At 48.3% G+C, this 24,890-nt stretch overlaps 1 protein-coding gene across 3 annotated transcripts in view; it reads left to right on the top strand.

Annotated features, from left to right (window-relative positions):
- The window catches only part of LOC147885409 (uncharacterized), a 95,624-nt gene that overhangs the window by 37,426 nt on the left and 33,308 nt on the right, over window positions 1-24,890 (top strand). For 2 of the 3 annotated variants that reach the window (XM_087396643.1, XM_087396642.1), the window contains exon 4: window positions 20,097-20,309. The exons of the other annotated variant lie outside the window; for it this stretch is intronic. In XM_087396643.1, coding sequence (XP_087252769.1) covers window positions 20,097-20,309 — 213 coding nt within the window. The remainder of the gene's footprint in view (window positions 1-20,096; window positions 20,310-24,890) is intronic. 3 annotated transcript variants of the gene reach the window in all.

Here is a 24,890-nt window from a genome sequence, read left to right as displayed (position 1 = left end):
CTCAATCCTCCGGTTCAGGTACCCCCCAACCCCCTACAGTCTATTGATCCCTTGTCCTCCTATTTGGGGGCTTATAGGTGGGCCAGCAACTTCTAACAGGCCTTTGGTCTTAGAAATGCTCTAGTTACCTTCAATCGGATGATGGAACAGTTTTTTAGACCCCACCGGCTTTTAATGAGTATCTTTTTCCATGATATTATTCTATCCTGAAAGTTGGAAGAAGAGCATAAAGAACACTTAGCCATAGTGTTTCAGAAGTTACGGAAAAACAAGGACAATCCTCTCAAGGAAGGATATTGTATGAAAGATGATCATTTGTGTGTCACAAAGGATATGAGGATAAAGTTATGGAGAACTATCATGCACCTCCTTATGCGGGTCAAAGAGGAATCACTTCAGCCACTTAAGCATTGGAAATATATTTTTTCTGGCCAAGTATGTGAAAACATATCCATGAGTTTGTAATAGAATGCCTTTTTGTCAAAAGGTGAAATATGTAGACAAAAAACACCTGAACTTTTGATGCATCTTCCAGCGCACTAGGCACCATGGGAAAGCAGGGGAATGATGGTATATCTTTGATTTCCTACGTGTAGAAAAGGGGGTAGAGGCAGATTAGAGAAAGGGGGATAGAAGAGTGGAAGGGAGAGAGAATGAGGGGGAGAAGGAAGGAGAGGGGGTCGGAGAGAGAGAGAGAGAGAGAGAGAGATGTCTTAACGTCCACGGGAGGCCTTGCGGGCCTAATGGGACAACGTACAAAGTACACCAAAAAGGAAGAACTCATACAAGCCTCAATGGGCCGGAGCAAAGGGCACACTAGGGCCCTTGCTGAGTAAATTGATCTGCAAAGCTCAATAGCTCGAGCAAAATGAAATATAAATCAGAAACTTACTGAAGTAGGCTGAGAGCTGGGACTCAGAAACCGAAGCTTGCCACCGTGGTGGCTCGTCTGTGAGCGGCGAAGATATCTCAGATTTGTCGGACTGTCTCACGTTGTGGTGGCGGGGGCGGGCGTGGTCTCCTCAATCTCTGACTTCTTTCTCACCTACTACTACTAATAGAGGGTCAACGTCAAGCTCATCCGTGCCTCCACTTCGTGCTGCACCATTGAGATCTCTTGTCTTGTTTTTTTCCACTGTTTCCCTACATACGAGCTCAAAAATAAGAATAATACTAGCATTAGACTCAGGTATTTTATCTCCATCTTTGCACATTGACATTCACCTTTGCCAGTCTTCTTCTTCTTGGTGGTCTGCCCCAGTTTGTCTGGGGATGTGTTCTTCCTCTTCTTCCGAGCAATCTGTTCCAGTGTCTCATTATCGTCACCTACATTAATAAGGTTTTTTGCGGATTTCGACCTGGTTTGGACCAGCCACCACCTCCTACTGCAAATCTAAGGCTAGGCGCCTGTTGAGAAATTTGGGAGCTTCCTCTGAGCTGGATGACCTGATTTTGTACCTGTTTTCGACCAAAACGGCCAAGTGTACTTGTTTTTTTGTGGGTTGAATATTGATGAGGTCATTACAAACTCACATGTTGTTACCATTACTTTGAACTCCTTGCTGGAGTCTTATCTTTCTTTTCATACTTTTCTCAACCTTTCGATGCGAGGGAATCAGAATCGTCTCACTTTACAAGAGTTGGTAGCACTTTTGTTGCAGTAGCAGCAGCAGACGCGAAAGAATATGGCTTCACATTCTCATAAATGGGAGCATGCTTTTTCAACAAAGAATAAAGACAAAAAAGAAGGTTCAGCCAAGTCATGCCTCTAGGAGTGGTTCTGGACATGCACATGAAAGTGGATGAATATAAAAGGGATGCCTCAAAGCCTTCAAAGAAAGGCAAGTGCCGTTATTGCAAAGAGCCTGGTCATCACATCGGTGAATGCCCTAAGAGGCTTGCAAAAGAGAAGAAGAAAGAGTTTGGTCTGGCAGTCTTAGTCTCAACTCAACATGCATGTTCTGATGTTACATTTGCTGATTTTGTTGACCATGGTTGGCCACTCTTTGCTTGCAACTATGATGTTTCTTGGGAGTCACACAATTTCAGCTTGAATTAGACGGCTGAGACATGGTACTTTGATAACGGTGTTTCCTGCCATATCATCTCACATAAATCTTTCTTTGATAAGTTATTAAGTGCACCGGTTGGCAAGTGAGTTTCTTGTGCCAACGATTCTTCTATCCAATTGAAGGAATTGGAGAACTTGTAGCGTGGATGGTTCTTATGTTTGCCTCCAAGATGTTTTGTATGTCCTTGGGATTAAGAAGAATTTACTTTCTATCTCTTCTTTCTCTCAAAGAGGCTATCGGGTCATCTTTGAGGAGGACAGTTTGTCAAGTCTACAACTGATTCAAATTCATATACAACCGATTCATATTCTTATTAGGGCCTATGACAACGAGTTCGGTTGGACACCCCTGAAGGTTTTTATTATCATGAGAAATTCTGAGTACAACAGTTCTGCAGCACACAGGCTAAACATACCTTAATCATTTTACAAAAGAACTCTTAGGCTCATTCTTTTGGCAATATGCCACTTCTCATAATCCTAACTAGATCTTAGTTACATGCCTCAAAGGGAAAAAATCTGGAGCCTTTAAGTTTTCAGTCAAATCCTCTTGGTACCTGCACCAATTAACTAAAGCGCACAACCATGGCACCCATTATTCATTAGCCTTTGCATGCAAATAATTTTATGTGGACTAATCCTAGTCACTGTGGGCGTCCCCATCAAGCAAACATTTGCACATAACATAGAACAATTTCTCTGGTGGACCGAGGTCCGACCCTCTTGATGATAATTAAGAGGTTTGACGGACAGTTGAGGCGCCTTAATTATGGGCAAGTCTCTCCAACTAAATATGGTGCGTCTCTCCAACCAAAGTTGGCACATCTTGGTCTAAGCGAGTTGGTCTAAGCCAAGTCTTGTTGACCGAAGTTAACGCTCTTTGATCGAAATCAGCTCTGTGGTTCTTTGGTTAATTGTAGTCAACACTCTTGGCATGACCCAAGTCTCCCTAGCCAAGGTTAGGCTTACCTAACTGAGGTTAAGTATCTTTGACTGAAGTCAATAGTTGAGCAATGAAAATAACTCTTTGACATTAATTAAATAAATGGAGGGCTCTATAATTATGATCAAATAAATGGTCAATTGGAACTTTGACTTCGAGTATTTACAACTTGGTGACATCCCCTTGGCTTCTATTCACTTGACCTCAATTGAGAAGCTTCCTTGTAAATATCCAAGAGCTATGGATGATTAAACAACATGTCTTCATCCATCCACTTGGCATCCAATTATGAATAGTTGTCACGGGGGCGTGAAATTCTAGGTACTTTAATGTACTACAAGACCGTGACAACTTTGGTTTTAAAAGTCCAAGCGTGGGCTTAATAATGTGTAATTAAACGTGGCATGGTGCCTAGTACATAAGCGTAATTAATCCCTAGGCCCAAAGGCATTCCAAGGAATTATTTTTTTTTCCCGAAAAAACAGTGCTAATTATATTACTTCGAGAACAAGATACAAGAGGTCAGCTTATAGCTGACGGGCTGCGTTCACAAATCGGACACAGCCCTAAAAGGTAGCAAAATAAACCATCCTCTCACGGAGGTATAAGACGAGTATGAATGAACATCCATCGGGGTGGTGAGTAGTGCCACCGAAGGCCCTGCGTAGTCTGCTCGAAGAAGAGGCCCTGTGTGTCCCAAGCCCGGAGGAAGCGTCTCCGCTTCTCCTGACCGGCCCGGGAGTCTCCCTGAATCTGGTCCCACTGGCCTCTGAGGGTATGAATAATCTCACTCCAAATCTCCGCCATGATCTGGGCAGTCGATAAGGAGGTGCCACCGAGGATCTGCGCGTAGCGCGAGGTCCAGATGTGCCACCCTGTAATGCTGCTAATAATCTCCCAGACTGGCTGCCTCTCCCGAACTCCTGTATCAGCCTCTGCTAGGTGCTGTGGGATACCCTCGAGCGGTCCCCACGTCCCCTGTGTAATAAGGAAAGTGGGGTCCTGCTGGCATGCCTCGAATAAGTGATGAAGACCAGGTGCGGTGCTGCACCAACAGAACGCGCCCCAAGTGATCAATCCTAGCTCTGGTGCTGCGCGAGTAAGAATCCCAAAAGTCCACCTCCACACATCCTGGGCGCGAGTGCAGCTCCACAGGCAGTGTTTTGGTGTCTCCTCATCCGCATGGCAAATCTGGCAACATCCGTCCTGGCCTATCTGCCTCAACCAGCTCCCCACTGGAAGACCTTTGTGGGCAAGAAGCCACAGGAAGTATGAGATCTTCCGCGGCCGCCAGCTCTCCCACAAGGCCTTCCAGAATGCCTGCAAAAAGAACCTGGAAATACCCTGTGCGTACCAGCTGGGTCGCTGGGTGGGGGGGCGGCTCTGCATCCTCCCGAGAACTCGCCTGCCCAAAGTCGTACTGTAGGCGAAGAAGGAGGTCGGCCCCTGTCCTGTCACAATCTCTGGCCACCACCACTCTCCTGGGTCCCAATCAAGCTCTGACAAGGCCCGCCCCTCCCAGAGCCAGAGACGCCAAAGCTGCACCTGGTCCTGCTCGATGCTAGGGTCGGTACGCCAGACCTTCCCCAAGAGGCCTACGACCCGAACCCTCTGCCACAGGAGTAGGGGGTCGATGAGCGCACCCTCTCTCCTGAGTCGTCCATCCCCAGAAACCGCGAAGAAGGAGATAGAGGAGTCATCCATACGTCCTGCGATCACCAGTGGAATGCCACGGGGGGTGAACTGTCCTAGCCAGCGGGTGTCACCAGGCTTGAGGATCTGAGGCTCAGGTGGAACCAACCAAGCAGCTGGGATCGCACCGTCGATCTCCGTGCGTCTCGCCTGGGCTCCACGTGCACCTCCAGCTGCGTCTGCAAGATCAGTCATCTCCAGATGTCTGTACGTATCCCTCCAAACACGAAGGGATCGGGCTGGCCCCCTCATCCAGCCGTCCCACCTGATATGTGACCTCTCCCCCAACTGAAGGCCCTCGGCATCTCTGACCTGACCGTTCCAGATAAGCGGCTGGCGATCGATCTCCTCCTGACAGCTGGGAGGGGACTGAATGAGACTGAGGCGGAGCCGCCTCCAAACCATGAGGAGGCTACGAACGAGTGGGGAGCGGGGCTGAGTGAGCGGGGCGGAGGTGAAGATCCACCTGAGGGACGGTAGCCACTCTCCACCTCGGCGCGGGACACAAGAGCCGACTCCCTGCTGAAGTAACATCTTCCACGTCTCCCCCTGGGGTCAAACCGCGAATGACAAGCTTGCCTAACAAGGCCTGACTCTGAAGCTCTGGATCAATGACCCCCAGGCCACCCTCAGCCTGCGGAAGAATGATTGTCTGCCAAGCAACCCTGGCTCTCGTATCTCTATGACCATCCTCCCCAGACCAAAGGAAGTTCCGAACCAACCTCCTGAGCTGTGCCGCGCTGGATCTCGAGAAGCACCAGCAGGAAGCCACATACCAAGCCGTGGCTAGGAGGACTTGGTTAACTACCAAGGCACGACCTGCAAGAGAGAGCTTAGCAGTGCTCCAGAAAGCCAGCTTCCGTCGGATGGAGTCTAGCACCGGGAGAAACTGCTGAGCTGGCGTGATGTCTAGGCCAACCTGGAAGCCAAGGTATCTAGCTGTCTGTCCACGTGGAATCCATCTGAAACCCAGAAATCGCCCCGCCCCAGGGTCTGTGAGAAAACCAACTGATTTGTTCCAGTTGATTTTCGCACTAGCGGCCGAGCAGAAAACCTCCAGGGCCATCCGCACCCTCTCTAGCATCCTCTCATCGTCCTGGACATAAAGGGCTGTATCATCTGCGTACTCCGAGTCCAAAAGCTCCGTGTCCTCCCGGAGTGGAAGGCGAACACCCCTGAGCCCTGTGGACCTCGCCCGAAGGTAGTAAGTCATGGCCTCGGCGAAGAAGAGAAACAGGTAAGGAGCCAGGGGGCAGCCCTGACGTACTGATCTCTCCAAGCTAAAGCGCTCACCCATCCTGCCTCCAATGATGACTCTGCTAGACGCTGTCCTGTACAAAGCTGAGATACCCTGAATCCAACCTGCCGGGAAACCTAGCCGCTCCAGAGTCCCCTCCAAAAAGGACCAGTCCACGCGATCGTAGGCCTTCTCGAAGTCGAGAAGTAGAATAGCAAGGTGTGATCCGCTGTGCTGAGCCCACTCCGCCGCCTCTGAAAAGGTGAAGACATTATCCAGGATACTGCGATCCTGGACAAAGCCTGTCTGAGTGTCATGGACGAGGTCTGGGAGTAGAGGCCGAACTCTGGCACTGATCATCTTGGCGAGGATTTTGTAGGCAGTGGTAAGGAGAGTGATCGGACGCCACTGGCGAATCTCCTGTCTATCTCCTCCCTTCGGGATGAGGCAAATCAGTCCTGAGGAAAGGCTCTCTGGCATCTGACCGCTGCTGAAAATCCCCTGCAGAGCTGCAAGGAGGGGCTGATGGATCTGGTCCCAGAAGGAGGTGAAGAATGCTCGGGATAGCCCATCCTCACCTGGGCATTTCTGTCCGTCGATAGCCATCAAGGCCTCCAACATCTCATCCGAGGTGAACGGCGCCAACAACGTCGCCTGCATGCTAGGCTGGACCAGGGATGGAATGTGCCTCCACACCTCCTCACGAGCACGACTAGCACGAGGGGCAAGCGGCTCCTGCTGGAAGAGGGTCCTGTAGAAGTCAGTGGCCAACCCCAGGACCTCCCCCGGATCCGTAACGATGTGACCATCCGCTGTCCTGAGACTCCGAAGCTGATCACCTGCAGCTCTCTGGCCATGCGTCCTGAAGAACTCCCTGCACATCCGGTCACCCTTCCGGGCCCAGAAGGAGAGAGAGGCGTGATAGGAAAACTCGGAGCGACGCTGGAGTGTCTCCTCCAGGAGGGCTCTGGCTCGAAGGGCCTGGATCCGAAGCTCCTCCGAGCCCGGGGAAGCCTGCTGGAGTCGCTGAATGGAGGCGAGGTCCCTCCGAAGAGCTCTCTCTCTGCCCCACCAATCCTGTCGAACCTGTAGGGCTGCGAGCTGGCAGATCTGGCTGGACTCCTGCAGAGCCTGCGCGACCGAGTCTACCAGATCCACGCCCTCCCCCCAGTCTCTGTCCCAAAGACTGCAAATGCTGCTGCGCACGTCCACCCTCGAGAAGATGGAGTCGGAAATCCTGCATGATCGGGGGGGGAGGGTCTGGGCTGCCGAATCTAATGATAGGAGCACAGGCGCATGGTCGGAGAGTGTTGTCCCTGGAACTATACCCGCCTGGCCGTCTCTGCTGATGGCTCAATCACTGACATAAAATCTATCAAGCCTCTCCAGGAGTCTGCCTCCTTCCCTGCGGAAGCCCCAAGAGAAGTCCAGGCTCCCGTGCCAACGCCGGAAGGACGGGTCTCTCCAACTGTCCCTCCCTCCTGTCGCGAAGCTGTCGCGAAGATGAAAGAGTCCCAAGCTGACTGCTCTGCCTGAGCCATACCTGTGAACTCCGGACCTCTGCCCTGCTGGTCCTCCAAGGTCTCCAGGTTGTTGAAGTCTCCTCCAACAATCCAGGAATCCATGTCTGGAAGAATCCCTGTAAGTGTCCTCCAGAAGGTGGCTCTGCATCGGAGGTCTGTGGGAGCATAAATGTTGAGGATTCCTATTTTGGATCCCTCCAAATCCAGGCCTACCCAAAGGGCTCGGCCTGGGATCAACGTGCCGTGACCGAAAACTCCCTGGGCTAACTGCTCGCACACGGAGGTACAGACACCCCCACTCCTCCCCTGTGCGCCGATCGAGGGCTCCCAATAAGTGTAGGAACGTCCAGGGAGAACCTTCCCGCAGCTACAGGAATGAGCCGCAGAAAGCTTGTGCTCCTGGAGCAGAAGTACATCCAAACGACCAATCACTGCAGGCTGAAGTTCCTGTCGGAAAATGAGCTTCCTGGGACCACGGGTGCCAGAAGAGTGAAACCCGTTCACATTCCAGGATACGAGGTGTAGGCTCATGGAGAGGGATGGGGGGCTGCGAACAACTGTTTGCTCGCGGTCGAAGTCGAAGAAGAATTAGACAAATCGGAATGGAGGCGCTGCCGCTTATGAGAAGGTTTGGAGGGGGAGACGGGGTCGTCCTGCCCGTTCTTCAACACCTTCAGCAATGGCGAGAGGCCTTTGGTGCCATGAGCAAATGCTTTCTCGAGCCAGCTCGAGATCTCTGAAGTGGTCATCCCGTAGAAGGTTCGGAGTTTCTGATGGGACCAAGCTCTGACATCCTGGGGGAGAGGCCATGATAAGGGAGGTCTGAGGATCACAATCAGTCGGAAGCGTTTGGCGGCGCAACGCCACCGCAGGCGCACATCGCCCTCGGACCACTGAGTCTCGAGAAGCTGCCCACTGGACGGGCCTATCCAGGAGCAAACCTGGGCGTGTGTCTGCTCTCTGAGAGCCTCCCAAACTGAGTCGTCTGTCCAGGTCTCGGTGCCATCGCTGAGGAACGTGAAAGCGAAGCTAGGGCCATCCCTGGGAGCCAAGGCAACAATCTTCCCATCTGCCCCTTTGCGGAGCAGGAAGATACTGATGTCGAGACAAGCCGGGAAGGTCCCAAGGTCGGCCACATCCAGGTAGTCCTAGGGGCCAGATCTGTAAAAGTCTCGAGGAAGCTCTCTCTCCTGGAGCTGAGACCCATCTGAGTCTGCCACTGAGGGGCTAGCGGGAAGGGAAGCCTGCTCCAGTGGTGGTGTAGACTCCGGGTGTCCTGCCAGCGGGGGGGGAGGGGGAGGAGGCTGAGGGATAGGCGACTCGGACTCCACGGAGGCGACTGGCGGAGAAGGTGGAGGAGGTGGAGCGGGGGCTGCACTCGGCTGGGAAGCCGACGGTGCAGCTAACTCTGTAGGAGAGGCGAGGGGGACGGGGGGGGGGATGGGGATGCATCTGGAACTGGGGCTGAGAGGGAGGAGGAGGAGACTGAGGAAGAGGAGGCGGGGGCTGAAGCTGCGGGTCGGGCGAAGGGGGGGGAAACTGGGGAGGGGGCTGGGACGGAGAAGAAAGGGGCGGGGGAGCGGGAGAGAGGGGGATCTGAGGCTGTGGAGGGCGGGCTGCCGTCGAAGAAGAAGCTCTCCCAGGTCCCTGGGGCGGCTGCCTGTCAGGTCTCTGGGTGCTGCTGCAGGAAGGGTAACCTCTGCCTCCTTGCCTTTATCTGAAATCTTCTTGTTCTTTCCTCTTTTCCTTCTAACCTCGGTCCAATCGCCCACTACCTCTGGACCAGACTCCGACTGCCTCGGCTCCTCCTGACGTGGCTGTCCGGGGGGGGCGGGGGCGGGGGCGGAGGGGGCGGGGGCGGGGGGGGTCGAGACGAGCTGGCGAAGCATGGACAAGCAGCCGCCAAGTGCCCAAAGCCGTGGCACCGCAGGCACTGACCTGGCTGTCCGGTGACTATCATGCTCTGGGTGATGCTGCCGGCGCCTGTCACAATCTCGATCACTGCAGGGAGAGTCGCAGGATCCGCCACAGCCACACGGACTCGGGGGGCTCCTGCCGTGGTCACCGCGTCGGCAAAGGTGTCGTGCATAACCCAGCCAAAATGGGAGCCCAAGTCCCTGACAATCGGCCGCAACTCAGCAGCAAGCCCTGGAAAAACTAGTGTCACTGGGTGGCGAGGTATACGGAACCGAACATCGAAATCCGCTGCGCTGAATCCATGGTACCACGGGACTATCATGATAATCTTCCCATCCACCGATGTGGGGGAACCGGCAATCAGGTTGCTCGCAGCTTTCTCATTGGAGAGTTTGAGCCAGAAGATGCCCCTTCCCATAAGGGCCACCTCCTCAATATGGCCATCCTCTAGCAGGAGAGTGGACTGGAGCCAGTCCCTGATGGCTGACCTGGAGGGGGAGTGTCCAATGACTCTACCGTAAACAGAGGTACGAGCAAAGTCAATGGCAACCTCTTGAACACGAGATGATTGTTGCTCTGTCAGGATAACGCGGTAGGCATCTGGAGAGGGAGGGTCCGACTGGGCCTCCGGATCCGGGCGGGGGGCCGCCATACCGCTAAGACTAACTGCAAGCTTCCGATGAGGATCAGGCTGCCACCCGAAAAAGGGGGGACGAAGCGGGAGGTGGAGCCTGGGTGTGAGGCGGGCGAGGCGAAGTGAGGGGGCGGGGGGGTCGGAACGGAGGGCGGGGTGAAGGGTGCGGGGTGCAGGGAATACGGGGGGGCGCGGGAGGGCGGGGGGGCGGGGTTGGAGTGGCGGGGGCGGAGAGGTGAAGCGGGGGGCGGGGAGAGCGGAATGGAGGCGGGGGGCGGGTGAAGCGAGGGGGGGTCGGCGGGTGAGGCGGAGCGGCGAGAGGGGGGGGTGAGGTGAAGTGAGGGGGGGGGTTGGGTGAAGCGAGGTGAGGCGGAGGGGGCGGGGTGGAAGAGAGCGGAGGGGGGGTGAGGGCGGCTGAGACGAGGGAAAGGGGGGGGGAGTGGAGGCGAGGGGGGGAGGCGGCGATGGTGAGGTGAGATGGAGCGGAGGGGCGGGGCGAGAGAGCAGCGAGGGAGCGGGTTGGAGGGGAGCGGATGGCGAGAGAGCAGCGAGGGGGAGCGAGAGCGAGGCGAGGCGAGGGCGCAGCGAGGTGGGCGGCTGGTGAGGGGGCGGGGGGCGAGGGCGGAGGGGGAGAGGGCGGGGGTGGTCGCGGCAAGGGGAGGAGCTAGGGGGGAGGTAGAGCTAACGGCGGGGGGGGGGAGGGGAAGCTCGCAGGAGCGTTGCAAGTTTCTACACTCTGGCTATTCCAAGGAATTAAAAGAGTGGTTGTTGGGAAATGATGATGTGGCATTTTTAATGGGCCCCCTAGAGGGCCATGTACCTTCAGTGGCCCCCCTAGAGTTCCAGGTGGCTCTAGTGCCTTCTACATGCTCCTTTGCCATTCCTGGACCTTCCTGGGCCTTCTAAACTTCACATGTGTGGTTTTCTCTCTCATCTTCTCCCTTTGTTGAGATTTTGGACTGGTTTTTCAGCCTCCTTCAGCTGAATTCCGTTTTTCTTCATAACTCCTCATCCGTTTGGATTCCTCGACTTCCGTTTGGCCCGATGGCTTCCCCTCTGCCTCCCCTTCGTAGTGATATGCTTTTCCCTCCGTGCGTTTGGTAGAACGGGTAGAGCTGAGCACTTCTTTTGCTGGTCGAATTTGCAAAAGTGGCTTTTTCTGGACCTTTTTGCTTCTACCGCCTCTTGGGCCTCTCCTCTTGCAAAGCTACAGCTTTCTGTTGAATTTCGAGTGGTCCGACGCGCTGGTTGACTGGTTTTTCTCAGTTTCGGAGGACTTTCCGGCGATGAAACTTCTCCAAAACCTTCTCAATGCATTCCTCTCTGAAGCACGCTTCTTTTGAGCCCAAGAACTCCCACTTCTTCGCGACAGAAGTGCTTCTTTTCGCATTTTTCAGTGGAATTCTTGCTGGTCGGCTCTTGTAAATGCTCTTTCTTCATGCCTTTGCACTCCTCTTTGGCTGAGAATGCAATTGGGCATTGGCTACTATGTCCTCTTGGCGATTGAGGACTTGGTTCGAGTCTTCAGGGCTTGGTGAGTTGTGATTTTGCTACTGCAATTTCTTTTTGCCATAAGCTATTGGTTGGCCTCGTGTGCCGCCTCTTTCTTGGCTCATAGGTGCCCAGGCAGTGCTATACGAGTCATTCTTTGGTTGGGTACTTTGCTGATTTTATTTTGGAGCTTTGAAAAGCTTTGTGAATGCCATCTGGAAACCACTCAAAGAGAGTGCAGCTGGGGTGCAGTGTGATTGCATCTGGACAGCCAATGGAATTGCTCTCGGCAAAGAGAATGCCTTTGGGTTGAGCCTACGGGTTAAGTGCACTTATGTGATGGTGTTATATGCTTGAAAGCCTTGCGAAGGCTTAGTGAATTGGGGCTGCGTGCTCAGTTGCAGGGAAGGTCTCCCAGATGCAACTTGTAATCATTTCACTGTGAAATATAAAGAAATACCGAAAGGGGCGCCACGGTGTTTGGGGCCAATCGGGTGCACTTGTCTATGTCTGTTGAGCAGGGGCATTCTAGCCTCCATCCCTTTTTCAGTGGTTTTGTTTGTGAACAAATGGGTAAATGCCAAATGGTGATCATGCAATGGTTAATGGTTGTGATATATGCTTTGTGAGCTGTAAATAAGTGTTGAAGTGATTAAAGGTTTAGTTCCACTGCCCTCTGAGTGATTAGAGGCCAGTTTCATTGGTTCCATTGCCGGGATACCACACACTCTTTCTCAAGAGGTGGGCCTCAGTAGTTTGGTGGAAGGATATCTTTGCTGCACTTTTTGACAGCTGAATATTACAACCATAGACGCACAACAAATGCCTTTTGAGCAAGCCACACATGAAGCTACAACTGAGCTCAACGGTGATACTAGTTCTAGCAGAGAGTCAGATGATGCTACTATGTTGAATGCACAGCTTGCAAGTGCAGTGACTGCTTTGACTCAGCTGGCTCAAAATTTGGCTCAGATTGTGCAAACAAATGCCAAGAAGAAGAAGAAATCAAGAAATCACAAGCACGGAAAGAGTGAGTACACACATGCATCAGCTTCTCATAGCGGACCGCACACTCATGCATCAGTTTCCCATGAGGGACAGCCATCAAAAATGACTCAGAAAGTGACTTCCAAGAGAGAGGAATCGCCCAAAAGAGCACTTGAGAAAGAGGTACAAAAAATACATCAAGTACAACAGTATGAGCAGCCAGCACAAGGCCTTGGTTTGGGTATTTCTACTCCTCAAAATAATAATGTGCAGTCCATAAATGTGGCTCAACCACCTCAGCCATATTTGAGGCAGCAACCTGAATATTTTGGTACAGATTCTATCTTTGATGCTATGTTGATTTCACCGCCAATTGGGCATAGAAAACAAGCCATGTATGACAATGTGGGAATGCAGCCAGGCATGCAAGCCACAGCATATGCTCCCATGCCTAATGTTCAGCCAAGCATGGCTCTCCCTAGTGAAAGGAATGCTGCAAATATACAGCCATCTTTGGGACAGCCAATATCAAATGTATATAAAGAATATAAGGATGGTGGTTCTCATGTCAAGTTTGATACATATAATGGAGTACAGGACAGGTACAAAGCCCTCACATTCCTTCAACAGTTTGATGCTGCATTGGGGGTTTGTTTATAGAAGCATCCAAGATGAGGAAGGTTGCCACATTTTTGAAAGGCAATGCACTTAAGTGGTACACCAACCTTATGCTTCATGGAGATGCACCTACTACTTGGCTGGAATTTAAGCAAGTGTTCTCTTCTACTTGGCTTACTCCAACTTTTGAAGTTGAAGTACTTTCACACTGGCATGACTTGTCATACAAACTTTGCAAGAATCTTGATGATTACACCCAGAGGTTTTGGGATGTTTTGCTGCCATTGAGCTCTTACAGGCATGTTTCTTTGAAAGAGCAAATAGAGAGGTACTGTTGTGGATTGCCTAGTGAGCTACGTGATTATTGCATCAAAACCAAGGTGGGTTCTATGACTCAATTAATTGAGAATGCAAGGACAGCATATGCATGGATGCAGGAGAAGAATTTGGGCTTTATGGACAGCAAGAAAGAAGACAACAAACGGGCTGCCAAACACCAGGATAAGGACATCAAATCTGAAAATAAAAATTATGGCAAACGACCGTTTCAAAAGGGAGGAAAAGCCCAATTCAAAGCTGGTCAAAGGCGTGGACAGCCTAATAAACAGCCCCGTACCAAGTTATCTGATGAAGAGAAAAAGTCACTCATGGAGCAAAACAAATGTTTTATATGCAAAGGAGAGGGATACCGCTCTTATGATTGCCCATTCAAGAAAAGAGACAGGTCAGATGATGATAAGAATGGTGATAAACAGGCTGATCGGAAGGGCAAAAAGCCTAAACCTTCTGCAGGACTTCTTCCAGATGTGATTTGGAGTTTGCCACATGCACATGATGAAGAGGAAATGAAAAAGACTGAGATGTGCAGAGCATGGGGAAAAATCAGAAATCAGAATTGTTTGTTTTTCTTTGATTCTGGAGCAAAGGCAAATTTCATAACTCCTGATATGGCAGGAAGGCTTGGCATCGAGCCTGGGGAAATGGGGCCATCCGGCATGTGTGATATGGCCAACCCTGAACTCAACACACCTGTCACTCCTATCATTGGCAAGTTGAGGATGCATATCCAGGGATATCAGGATGCAGAGGACTTCTACATTATGCCTTTGCCAGAGTGTGATGCTTTGCTTGGGATGCCTTGGATGTACAGGGTGGGGGCTGATGTACAGATGAGAAACAAGAAGATTTCTTTAACTCATAGAGGCAAAAATCATGTACTTGATGTAAAGTTGAAAGGGGAGTCCATCCCTGTAGTTTCAGCTTCTTGTATTTCCAATGTAATAAAGCGTCATATTTCAGCGTACTTGATTTTTGTCAAAGAGGACAGCCAACCAGTTCAGGAAGGCTCTACTATTTCTGCTTTAGATAGAGAAAGGGCTGCTTTTATTTCAGATTTTCAGGATTGTTTCTCAGATGCACTTCCTCAAGAATTACCTCCCAAGAGGCCCGAGGATCATCAAATTGATATAATTCCAGGAAGCTCACCGCCTAATATACCTCCCTATCGTGTCAGTAAGGCACAACAGGAAGAGATAATGTCACAAGTGAAGGAACTCTTGGAAAAGGAATTAATACAGCCAAGTAATTCTCCTTACTGTTCCCCTGTGTTGCTTGTGCAAAAGAAGGATGGCAGTTGGAGAATGTGTATTGATTATAGGGCTTTGAATAAAGTCACAATTAAGAACCGTTTTCCAATTCCACGCATTGATGATATATTGGACCGGTTGGAAGGTTCCTCAATGTTCAGTCGTATTGACCTTAAAAGTGGATACCATCAGATAAGGATACGGCCTGAAGATGTCTACAAGACTGCCTTCCGCACTTCATTTGGCTTATATGAGTTCCTTGTGATGCCTTTTGGTTTGACTAATGCACCTGCCACTTTCAATAGAATGATGGACAGAATTTTTAGAGCACACAGAAAGTTTGTGGGCACTTTCTTCGATGACATCATTGTGCTCTCTAAAAATGAGCAGGAGCACAGGAAACACCTCACTATTGTGTTTCAAGAGTTGAAAAGACACAAGCTATTAATAAACACCAAGAAAAGTGAGTTCTTTATGCATGAGATTCATTTTCTCGGTCATATAGTGTCAAAGGATGGAGTCAAGATGGATCCTGCAAAAGTTGAGGCCATAAGGAGTTAGCCAATTTTGAAAAATCTGCATGAAGTCAGAAGCTTTCTTGGATTGTGTTCATACTATGGGAGGTTTATAAAGTACTTTGCAGAAATTGCTTCTCCCTTGCATGCTTTACAAAAGAAAGCTGTATCGTTTCGGTGGGGACCAAAGGAAAATGCAGCTTTTGAAGAGCTGAAGGCTGAAGCAAAAATTGTGTTCTGAACCCGTTATTATCTTGCCCGATCTTGCAAAACCCTTCGCTGTAACTTGTGATGCATGTGGAAACAGCATAGGAGGCACTTTGATGCAGGATGGCAGAGTGGTTGCATATGAGAGTAGAGTTCTCAAAGATGCTGAATTGTACTTGCAGATATACGAGAAGGAAATGTTAGCAGTGATACATGCTTTGACCACATGGAAACATTACCTTCTTGGAGCTGATTTTTATGTGCAGACAGATCATCAGTCACTTAGATATTTTCTCACGCAGAGAAAATTATCTGAAAAGCACATGAGATGGACTAACTTCCTCTCAATGTTTCATTTTCAAATTGTACATGTGCCGGGTAACAAAAATGTCGTGGTTGATGCACTTTCCAGGAAACCACAGCCTGAAGCAGTCTCCAAAAAACCCAGTGTTTCAGCAGTGAGCATTGCTTACAACAATGTGTTAGATGTGATGAAAGATCAGTATGTTAATGATGCTGATTTTTCAACTATTTATGATCAGCTTTCTGATGGTCAAAGGCATGATCACTATATGTTGTTGGCGTGAAATTCTAGGTACTTTAATGTACTACAAAACTTTGGTTTTAAAAGTCCAAGCGTGGGCTTAATAATGTGTAATTAAACGCGGCATGGTGCCTAGTACATAAGCGTAATTAATCCCTAGGCCCAAAGGCATTCCAAGCAATTAAAAGAGTGGTTGTTGGGAAATGATGATGTGGCATTTTTAATGGGCCCCCTAGAGGGCCATGTACCCAGTGGCCCCCCTAGAGTTCCAGGTGGCTCTAGTGCCTTCTACATGCTCCTTTGCCATTCCTGGACCTTCCTGGGCCTTCTAAACTTCACATGTGTGGTTTTCTCTCTCATCTTCTCCCTTTGTTGAGATTTTGGACTGGTTTTTCAGCCTCCTTCAGCTGAATTCCGTTTTTCTTCATAACTCCTCACCCGTTTGGATTCCTCGACTTCCGTTTGGCCCGATGGCTTCCCCTCTGCCTCCCCTTCGTAGTGATATGCTTTTCCCTCCGTGCGTTTGGTAGAACGGGCAGAGCTGAGCACTTCTTTTGCTGGTCGAATTTGCAAAAGTGGCTTTTTCTGGACCTTTTTGCTTCTACCGCCTCTTGGGCCTCTCCTCTTGCAAAGCTACAGCTTTCTGTTGAATTTCGAGTGGTCCGACGCGCTGGTTGACTGGTTTTTCTCAGTTTCGGAGGACTTTCCGGCGATGAAACTTCTCCAAAACCTTCTCAATGCATTCCTCTCTGAAGCACGCTTCTTTTGAGCCCAAGAACTCCCACTTCTTCGCGACAGAAGTGCTTCTTTTCGCATTTTTCAGTGGAATTCTTGCTGGTCGGCTCTTGTAAATGCTCTTTCTTCATGCCTTTGCACTCCTCTTTGGCTGAGAATGCAATTGGGCATTGGCTACTATGTCCTCTTGGCGATTGAGGACTTGGTTCGAGTCTTCAGGGCTTGGTGAGTTGTGATTTTGCTACTGCAATTTCTTTTTGCCATAAGCTATTGGTTGGCCTCGTGTGCCGCCTCTTTCTTGGCTCATAGGTGCCCAGGCAGTGCTATACGAGTCATTCTTTGGTTGGGTACTTTGCTGATTTTATTTTGGAGCTTTGAAAAGCTTTGTGAATGCCATCTGGAAACCACTCAAAGAGAGTGCAGCTGGGGTGCAGTGTGATTGCATCTGGACAGCCAATGGAATTGCTCTCGGCAAAGAGAATGCCTTTGGGTTGAGCCTACGGGTTAAGTGCACTTATGTGATGGTGTTATATGCTTGAAAGCCTTGCGAAGGCTTAGTGAATTGGGGCTGCGTGCTCAGTTGCAGGGAAGGTCTCCCAGATGCAACTTGTAATCATTTCACTGTGAAATATAAAGAAATACCGAAAGGGGCGCCACGGTGTTTGGGGCCAATCGGGTGCACTTGTCTATGTCTGTTGAGCAGGGGCATTCTAGCCTCCATCCCTTTTTCAGTGGTTTTGTTTGTGAACAAATGGGTAAATGCCAAATGGTGATCATGCAATGGTTAATGGTTGTGATATATGCTTTGTGAGCTGTAAATAAGTGTTGAAGTGATTAAAGGTTTAGTTCCACTGCCCTCTGAGTGATTAGAGGCCGGTTTCATTGGTTCCATTGCCGGGATACCACACACTCTTTCTCAAGAGGTGGGCCTCAGTAGTTTGGTGGAAGGATATCTTTGCTGCACTTTTTGACAGCTGAATATTACCATTTTTATAAAGAGATAGGGCACATTTAGCACAAGAAGGTCACTGTGCAAGTTTTGTGGTGATACATTCACAGGATCTGCCCCTCAAGTTTGAGCACATTTTTTATGGGAGGAAGGCCACGGTAAAGGTCCATGCCATGCCATTCCAGAGGGATCTTCTTGGCATATGGATGTACCTCTACTAAATTTGTTTCGATGTGACACCTCCTCTATCCTGTGGTCACAGATGAGATTCTTCAAGCGAAGGTGTCAATTGAGCAACAGAAGTTGGGCCTTGAGACAACCGCCAGATCATCCGAGCTAGATATCGGGGATGTGGGAGGCTTCGGGTATGTCTCTCTCACAGCAGGAGGGAGGCCCATCTTCATCAACATCACAGACGCATGGGATTGTCTCTGTTGAGCCTCTACATGGCACCACTCCATCGACATCCATGTTAGTTGGGCTGTCCACTATGCCATCAGCTCCTCCACAGCCTCTTGTCAAGAGGACACGTGGTCCAGCAGCTGTCACTCCGAGAGTGAAGCAAGAGGCTGAAATTGCAGAGGAGCAGTTGTTCTATGCTTGCAATATTCCCTTCCATGTTGCAAGGACTCCTGCCTACAAGAAGTTTTACCATGCACTTGTAGCCTGGTAGAGCAGGAGCATCATCCCTTACACTTGCTAGTTTTGTACATGATAGGCAGAATGCAGCTGGCCTACTTATGCCTCTTCCCGTGTCTCAGACACCATGGGAAAGTATGGACTTTATCTTTGATTTGCCATGATCAAAGACAGGGAATGATGGGATTTGGACTATCATTGATAGGTTCAATAAGCTGGCCCATTTTATTCCAGTACGCAAAACCATAAAGGCTTGGCCAAGGTTTTCATGGTTCAGATCTTTAATGGAATGCCAAAGTCCATTGTCAGTGGCCGAGACCCCAGAATGCCCAGCCTATTTTGGAGAGCCTTATTTGTTCCTTTTCCACCATAGAATTGTAATCTGCAGTTCTAAGGTCCTTGTATGTCATAGAGGAGCTTTTGGTATCGACTTCACAAATGGCCATAATCAAGTATGCCAGGGTCAAATATGCACTAGAAAACAAGAAGATAAACATTAAATTATTAGCAAACAAAAAAACGGGCCATCTAATGCAGCTAGTATTGATGCCCATGAGGCAAATCAGTACCAGAAAGTCGCATTGTGACTAGGAAGGCTGATCTGAATGCAGCATAAAGTTGAAGCCATATAATTCATGGTTAAAACAGAAACGGAAACAGCAACGGATCCTTGAAACTTTAGCTTTAATTCTTCAGTTTTTCCTTTGTTTTCTGTTATGTTATTTTCACTAGTCATGTTTTTGGTGACATTCAGTGATAATAGACTTCTGTCTCATAATTATAAAAGTGGACCTATCTGCCGCTGTCCTGAATCTCATAATCATAGGTCTCGATGGTGGTGCGTCATCCTTGTCTACTCTCCATGCTCCTTCCTTAGAAGGTGAGGTTCACACCCATCTTGGTGAATAATGCCTTGGCATCTGCCATCGGGGTGTCGCCCAACGGTAGCCCTCTAGTAACCAGGACATTGAATGCTTTATGCTGTCTTCCTTTTTCCTGTTCTAGAGCATCAGAGATAAACTTTTTTGGGGCTCATGTGACCTTCTTGACCACTTCGGTCCACTACTCCATTTTTGCCTTCCCCTCAGTCATTTGCTGAGAAATTTCTGCATGTTTCCCTTGCATGTTGGCTTGTGTGGCAGCTATATCTTTCTTGAGTTTTTAATTTTCTGCTTGAATTCCTCAAGAGCTTTGCATGTATTTGCCCTTCTACCTTCTAGTGCTTGTAAGGTTTTCATTGTTCTTTGAGCATGCTCAGCTCCTCATTCAAGAGGGGCTGGATCTCACCTTCTTACATTTGAGTACGTGGCTTTAGAGTTTCATTTTCTGCTTGTAGGCTGATAACCTTAGCTTCCAGATCCTTTATCTTGAAGGCATACTGGCTGGTCTTAGCATCCACCATCCAAGCCATTTCTTCCTGCATTTTACCTATTTAAATCCCCATATGTACTTGCATTTCAGTCTTCCATTTGCTCATTTCCTCTCCAGAGAGGCATGCAATCTATGCATAATTTCATCATTGTGTTCCCCAGTTTTCTTATGCAAACTCTCAATGTCAGTGTGCTGCATTGTCGAGATTTCTTTCACACAGCGAGAGAAAGAAAGAAAGACATACATATTAATGTCCACGGGAGGCCTCGCGGGCCTATTGGACAAAGTGACACCAAAGGGAAAAACTCATGCAAGCCACAAAGGGCTGAGGCAAAGGGTGTGCTAAGGCCCTTGCTGAGTACTGTGCTGTGAGAGAGAGAGAGAGAGAGAGAGAGAGAGAGAGGACCTAATTTTTTGCATTTTTAATGTTTTAATAGGCTCAAGAGGAGTATAGACAGAGGCAAGCTGCATTGCAAAGGCTAGACTCTAATGTTGCAAGGGAGGTAGTCGCTTTGAATAGTTTGGAGTTTCTTCCCTACTTGAATGAGGACGGCTTGATTACAAATTGTAGCAGAGCTGATGCAAAAGCTTGTGTCTATGCGATCTTTAATAAGGACAAAGTTTTGCAATATATTGGTATCTCAAGGCAGGTGGGTAACTATGTTGTGAAGCATACGAAAGATTAGTACTACACTACCTATTTGGGTTCATTTGCTGTACTTGATTATGGCTTTCAACAAGAGTGTGAGCTGGATCCTAAAGTCGAATATGGGGTAGATGCCCTACGTTAAACAAAAAGTAATTGATGTTTTTGCTCCCTCATATAGGTTTCTTGCTTGCATGTATATACGACGTTTGAAATTATTGTGCATTTGTCTCACATTTCTTCTTAAATCTCTACCTGCTATGATTGAGACTGCTTGCCATGCTTTTTTTCACAGTAGATTTGCGCCACAACATGTCACAAGCTATAATAGTATTCCCTTTGTCAGAGTGAGTCCATGATTAGCATTTCAATGTTCTTTGTTTTGTAACACCACCTTAGTCTTTTACTTGCTCGAGCGTTCTTTATTTCCGGGGACGGAATTGAATCACAAAGCATGCTTAGCACTCCTAATTAACCATGAAAACAGCCAAAATTGCATTGTCTCCTCCTACTTCCTCCTTGGCAAGCATCCTTAAAAATTGTTGTATATGTGCAATACTTTATTTGGGTATTCTTATTTTTGCTTCCACCAAATATTCCTTCATGTGCTTCTTGGTTTTTTTTGTCTTTGACCACCAACATGCTATGACTATTTTCTACGTGGGTAGCTCTGAAGGCAGTTCATTGTTTGGGACCCATTGTTTTTTCATACAATTAGTATACAACATGATGTTATCCATCATCTTTGTCCTGCGTTTTGGCTCATAGCATAGCATACTACTATAAATCTCCTATGACCATGCCTCTTCACATCCAATACTTTGGCAACCCAAAATTTCACATTCTCATATCCATCATTTGATTGTTGAATTGCAGCAAAACAATCGACGTCTATATCTATTTTGGGCATGAACTCTCTCTTTTCTTTGGATGGTTCACAAAATGGATGTGGAAGCAACGATTCGAATCCATGACAAGATAAAGATGTGCGAACAACATCAATATGACCTTCCCCATCATCACTAGCATCATGTGCCATCAAAGTACAAAGCAAAAAACCGGCCCAATGTCATGGGTGACAAGTGACCGGTAAGACATGTGAGAGTTTGGGGAGAGAGAGAGAGCATGAGAGTGTGAGCTTGAGAGCTGAGTTGCAATAGAAGAGTGTAAAGAATACAACTGAAAGAGTGAGAGATAAGGTTTTGTCCTAGTGACAAAACCTTAGTAGTCACTAACCTTAGTTAGTGAACTAACTGCAGTTAGGGGGAAAAACCTCTTAAAGAGGGAAAAGTGCCCCTAACTAGCTTATTAAATTACATTGGTCACTGCTGAATTATATCTATAATTCTAACACCCCCCTGCAGTGCCAATGTCATGTACAAGGCTGATCAATCACCAAACGGATATAAGTTCAGGGCACTGCGAAATGCCTCAAACTTTTCACGTGGTAGTGCTTTGGTGAAAATATCTGCAACGTTGTCATGTGTGGACACAAAGATCATACTGATCTCTCCTGCATGCAACTTCTCTCTGACGTAGTGATAGTGAACCTCAATGTGCTTTGTGCGAGCATGAAACACTGGATTCTTTGCCACTGCAATGGCACTCTGACTATCAGTGAGAATTGGAGAAGGACCCTCCAAAGACAGATGAAGATCAGCAAATAAACGTCGCAGCCAGACACATTCAACTGTTGCTTTGTAAGCTGCCCTGTACTCAGCTTCACATGATGAGGTAGCCACTGTAGATTGTTTCTTGCTCAGCCATGAAATGCAAGATTTACCCAAAAAGAAACAATTGCCACTAGTGGACTGCCTAGTGTCGTAATCACCAGCCCAATCTGAATCACTGTAGGCATGCATCTGCAAGTCACCCCCCCGGGAAATAACAAGCCAAAAGACTTCGTGCCCTGCAAATAACGGAAGATGCGCTTAACTACCTGCCAATGCATAGTTTTTGGGCTATGCATGTACCTGCTCACCTGAGATACTGCAAACTGAATATCAAGTCTAGTGTTGCAGAGATATATGAGGCATCCAACAGCCTGATTGTAAGATGTGGCATCAGCTGATTCTCCTGCATCATGCATTGTGAGTTTCAGCCCCGGCTCCATGGGAGTGGCTATGGGCTTACAATCATGCATGTTAAATCTGTCCAAGAGTTTCTGCACATACTTGGACAAAGACATAACAGTGCCACGTCTCTCTTGAGAGAATGGGATCCCCAAATAAAAGTGAAGCAGCCCCAAATCTGACATGTCAAAGGTGGTCTGCAAATCAGCTTTGAAATCTGCAATTTTATCTTCATTGGGCTCTGTGAGCAGTAAGTCATCAACATAAAGAAGGATGACTAAAATTTCCCCCCCATCCATCTTGATGTAGAGGGTGCTCTCAGTAGGACTATTGTGCAGCCCCTTGCTGGTCAAAAAGGCATGAATCTTGGCATACCATGCACGAGGGGCCTGTTTCAGCCCATACAAAGCTTAGTTTAGCTTGCATACTTGAAGTGCATTTGCTGTAATTTCAAAGCCTGGAGGTTGTTTGACATACACCTCTTCCAGCAAGTCTCCATTTAAGAAGGCTGTTTTTATGTCCAACTGATGAACATTCCACTCAAAATGTGTAGCCATTGCAATAACTGATCGGATGGTGGTCATCCGGGATGTAGGAGCAAATGTCTCCTCATAATCTATGCCCTTTTTCTGAGCATAGCCTTTAGCAACCAGCCTTGCCTTGTATCTGTCAATGGAGCCATCTGGCTTCCGTTTGACCTTGAAAACCCATCGTGTGCCAATGGCATGTTTACCTGGTGGCAAGTCTACAACATCCCAAGTCTGATTTTTTTCAATGGACTGCAACTCATCGTGCAAGGCATTCATCCAATGCACATTGTCCTTTGCTTCTTTGAATGTGGCAGGCTCCTCATCAAGAAGAGTACCTGCATATGCTGATTCCACTGAGTTAGCACCTTCCATGTGCTTTGATGCACTGCGAGTCCTGCCAGGTAATGGAGCATCAATTTTACTCTCCCTGAGAGTCTGTAACAGCCAGTTTGGGACTGTTTTTGCTGCATGTATGTCTGCAATTTCTTGCTGCACCACCTGTTCCATTGCCTGTGGAGGTGGCAAGACATCCCGTGGCTGAACTGAAGCATCGGGAGGTGGCTGTAAATTCTGATTTGCATCAGAAATATCAGCAGGGGAACCCAAGGCGATGGGTAGCAACCCCTCAAAGACATCCTCTGAAGAAGAAGGCATTTGAAATTCAGCCTGAGTGTGAGCAGAATTTTCTGCAAATATCACATCTCTACTGACAATGATCTTGCGTGTAGCAGGATTGTAGAGACGGTACCCCTTGCTTTCTGCACTCCACCCAACAAATATGCACTTAATTGCCTTATCTGACAACTTGTGCCTAAATTCAACTGGCACATGAGCATATGCAAGGCATCCAAAGACTCGGAAATGATCCACTGAAGGCTTTCTCCCATTCCAGACCTCACAGGGAGTTTTTGTTTTTAAAGCCTTAGTGGGAGCCCGATTTAAACTGTAATTGGCACACATCAGACCTTCAAGCCAGAATTTGTGAGGCATGTGTTTGCTTTTCAGCATACATCTGTCCATCTCCATAAGAGTTCTATTTTTCCTCTCAGCTTTGCCATTTTGCTGAGGGGTCAGCCTCAATGTGAGCTGATGCACAATACCCTTGCCTTTCAGAAAAGCATCAAAATCTGCAGACAAGTATTCCCCACCTCTATCTGTGCGCAATGTCTGTATCTTGAGTCCGGTTTCATTTTCAACCATGGCTGAAAAGTGTTTAAACACCATGAACACTTCTGATTTGCGCTTCAGCCCAAAGACCCAAGTGAAATTGGAGTAATCATCAATAAAGGTAACAAAGTAGAGATGACCACCCAATGATGGAATCCTCATGGGACCACAGACATCACTGTGTATAAGCTGTAATTTGCGGACAGCTTTAACTGAACCATTCTTTTTGAAGGGGAATCTATGCATCTTGCCTAAAATGCACCCTTCACAGGCATGTGGAGGAGGTATCTCAAGAGGTGGCAATGCGTCAACCATAGAGTGCTTCTGAAGTGTCATCAAGCTGTTGTAATGCATGTGGCCATATCGGGCATGCCATAATTCTGCATTCTGCATGGCAGCAGTAGGGGTAGAAACTGCAAGAGCATGGGCTGCTCTTTTCTCAAAAAGATCAAGCTGAAAAAGCCCAAGCAGCAGAGTACCAAATAATCTTAAGGCATAATCATCTTCCCTGTCTCGACAGCACATTTGTCATCCTCAAAGATGACCTGAAATCCAGCTCTGTTAAGAGTGGACACTGAAAGAAGATTCTTGGTGATACCAGGCACATATAAGACATCTGAAAGTCTGAAAACTGAGCCATCAATGGCAGTAAGCTCAACATCTCCTGTGCCACGTACTGATTATGATGAGTTATTGGCACAACTGACTTTCTTACCAACGGGAGGTGGATGCAAGGAAGTAAAAAGACACTTCCTAGAAGTGATATGCTTGGATGCACCGCTGTCAAAATACCAAGTGTTCAGTGTTTCATTGACA

The sequence above is a fragment of the Dipteris shenzhenensis genome, chromosome 25 (genome assembly GCF_047967505.1).
Source record: "Dipteris shenzhenensis isolate YYH24624 ecotype China chromosome 25, Dip_SZ_1.0, whole genome shotgun sequence".
In the NCBI taxonomy this organism is placed as follows: Eukaryota; Viridiplantae; Streptophyta; class Polypodiopsida; order Gleicheniales; family Dipteridaceae; genus Dipteris; species Dipteris shenzhenensis.
This window is presented reverse-complemented; position numbering and strand designations above follow the sequence as displayed.